Source organism: Elephantulus edwardii, unplaced genomic scaffold (genome assembly GCF_000299155.1).
Source record: "Elephantulus edwardii isolate Elephantulus edwardi_28Jun2011 unplaced genomic scaffold, EleEdw1.0 scaffold00272, whole genome shotgun sequence".
In the NCBI taxonomy this organism is placed as follows: Eukaryota; Metazoa; Chordata; class Mammalia; order Macroscelidea; family Macroscelididae; genus Elephantulus; species Elephantulus edwardii.
In genome coordinates this window covers 1,552,193-1,555,251 of record NW_006400022.1, presented here as the reverse complement: position 1 = coordinate 1,555,251, position 3,059 = coordinate 1,552,193, and the positions used below count along the sequence as shown (strand labels likewise).

The 3,059-nt window shown below is 31.4% G+C and overlaps 1 protein-coding gene across 1 annotated transcript in view; it reads right to left on the bottom strand.

The window, feature by feature from the left end:
* The window catches only part of LOC102857512 (arylacetamide deacetylase-like 2-like), a 96,922-nt gene that overhangs the window by 45,820 nt on the left and 48,043 nt on the right, over nucleotides 1-3,059 (bottom strand). Inside the window, exon 2 of the mRNA XM_006900051.1 lies at nucleotides 1,770-1,992. Within this exon, the coding sequence (XP_006900113.1) occupies nucleotides 1,770-1,992 (223 nt within the window). The remainder of the gene's footprint in view (nucleotides 1-1,769; nucleotides 1,993-3,059) is intronic.

Sequence of the window (3,059 nt, the reverse complement as noted above, 5' to 3'; positions counted from 1 at the left end):
TAAAAAAGAATAAAAATGTTAGAGTTTCCTCCAAAAATATATAGACACACACAAATGAAATACAGCTTATAAGAGATGTATCTTAGTTTTTAAACTTACATCCTTGCTCTTCAGAACTTTTGAAAGTTTCTTGACAGTAGATTTGTTCAATTCAACATGTCCTTTGATTTCTTTACCATAGAAGGTTTATTGTTGATCCTAATAAAATGACATTTTTGACTGTTCAATATTTTCTTTTTCATTACAATCTTTCTAGTTATCCATTGGTCAGAACTTCTGTTTTCTTCATGTTGACATGTAATCTATATTGAAGGTAGTGGTCTTTGATCTTCTTCAGTTAGTACTTCAAGTAGTCTTCACTTTCTGAAAGCAAAGTTATGTCATCTGAATAATGCAGATTACTGTTGAATCTTTCTTCTATCCTGATGCCACATCCTTGTTCATATAGTTTAGTTTCTCAAATGATTTGTTAACTATACAGGTTGAATATGAAGAAAGATACAGCCTTGATGCATACTTTTCCTGATTTTAATCCAGGCAGTGTTCTCTTCAAACAATTACTTCTTGGTCTATGTATAGGTTTTGTGTGTCTTGGGATTTCTATCCTTCTCAATGTTGCCCATAATTTTTGATGCAACATCAAAAAAAGAAAAATAATTTATGAAACACTCTACAACATGGATGAATCAAGAAGAAATAATAGTTGGTGGTCTAAGTTACAAAAGGACTACTATAGTATATATTTACTATGGAAAAAATGAAAGGAAGGTTTAAAAAGATAGATCATTCTTGGATAGTTTCTGATTATAGGAAAGTAAGAAGATGAGAATAAAAATTTAAAAATAGGTAAATTGGGTGAATGTGAATGCAATATATAAGAATATATTGACCAAATCTTGAAATTAATTAATTATGTTAATCAATTGCAATTAATGTTATAAAGCAAAATAATCCTGAATGATTACGTGGAAAACCAGTATGATTTGCAAACTTTTATTCAAACAGATGAAATATGTAAATTTGTGAAATTTGTGTAAAAAAAAGTTTGTGAAAACGTGTAAATTTGGAGTTGATCACAAAATCCAAATGAGTGTTTTCATTTTGTCAAAATTACACATTGGATCCTAAGTATCAATATTTTAAGTATTAGTGCTTCTCAATTGACAAATTCAGAATAATTACACTACTTAGTAACTCCAAATAGCAATTTTTTTGGTGATTCAGCTTTAAAAATATATTGTTAACTTCAGTTTTCCGCACTTTGGCACTTAGAATTTTAAATTTCAAATTTAACTGAACTCCACTAGCAAATATTAAAACCCCAAGCATTAATTAGGCAAAAGGTCAGCAAATGAGAGGAAGATCTTCAATGGGATGGATTGACAAAATGACTTCCACAATGGACTTGAGTAGGGCAGAGATCAGGAGGCTGGAGAAGAACAGAATCAAGATATAGATTTGTTGTTCACTGTGAGTTATCACTGACTTAATGGCACAAAATTACAACACAACAAACATTAAGAGGTTTTGTTCAAAGATAAAAGAAATCTCATTTTAGTAGTTTGAAAAGTTCTCTTTGCTAAACTGTCAGGATAAATATATGCACCTTAATTGACATAATCTACTATTGCTCCGCTAAAATGCATGTAGATATGCACAATCATAAAATTATCAACAAATTTATAACAAATTATAAATTAATACCAAAATATTTTAATAAGAAAAAATATGTATTTATACATACTAATACACACAAAGAAACTACTTACTAGAACTTCCCAAAACAAAGGCACCACCATGAATGAAAATAACAGCTGGTCTCTTTTTTTCTGACTTCCTCTTTGGCAAATTCAAACGTACTGGGATGCCACTAAGTGTTGTATCAATCACTGTGATGTTTTCATCTGAAATTGGTTGTGTATATTCCATGTCCAATAGCATAGAAAACAATTCATCATATCTCATAAGTCCTAGATTTTCAAGTAACAGAGCCTGCCAAAACAAAACACAATTTAAAAGAGAAAACATTTTCACTCTTAATAGCAAAAAAAAAAAGAAGAAGAAGAAGAATAAATAACAATAAACTATAGTATCAATTATCCATTCTAAAAGAGACTTTTGGAGAAACTTCAAATATATAGTGCTTAGAAACAAAGAAGCATATTTTAGAGTAGTAAATTTATTGCCCATATATTTTATAGCAAGTCTAGTTAATCTTTACTTTGTAACTTTTACCTGGCATATTATGTGAGAAATTAGATTTGTACTTCTTTTTATAGTCCTATTTTTAATGTTATTGCTTTTGTTATTACATTTTGTTGTTGTTGTTCTTATGTATTGTCAAGTCGAAAGTGAATCATAACTGACCCTCCACTGTTTTTCAGAGGCAGTAAATAATCCATTGTACAGGAGATGATCTTTGTCCTGCGATTAGCTGGTCAGATTGTTCCACATGACTTTAGGTTGGTAGCACAGTACTTTATTACTAGGTGATCAGAGTTCCCACATACTTTGATCTTATTATATAAGTCATTCAACTTCATTTAAAAATTGAAAATCACCTGGTTATCATATAACACCCTTTCGGAACTTCTCGGTTGATCTTCCTCTGGGTTTCTAAAGCAGTAATCACACAGGAAGAGATTGTTCATCTTCTCCTGAAGAGAATTCCAACCTTCCAACCAAGGTGTGACTTTTGGATTATAGGGTTAATCCTATGGATTACATCATTTTGGGGGAGGTTTTGGTTTTGGAGTGGGTTGTTTTTCTTTTTTTACTTTATTTTCTTTTTTTAGATAATATTTTTAGTTTATATTGGTTTACTTACAAAGTTTGTATACATTGTTTTTCACACTGAATCTTTCCCATTCCCTTTTTCACCCTTCCCTCCACCCATCAAATTGTGCAACCCTATGATTAATCCTTGGAGAGGGAGGTCATGCTTGGGAGGGGGAGGGACAGTGCAAGAGAGCAAGATCACTGATGTTGTTGTTGTCGTTGTTGTTATGTGCCGTCGAATCGCTTGCGACTCATAGCGACCCTATGTACAACAGCCCTAA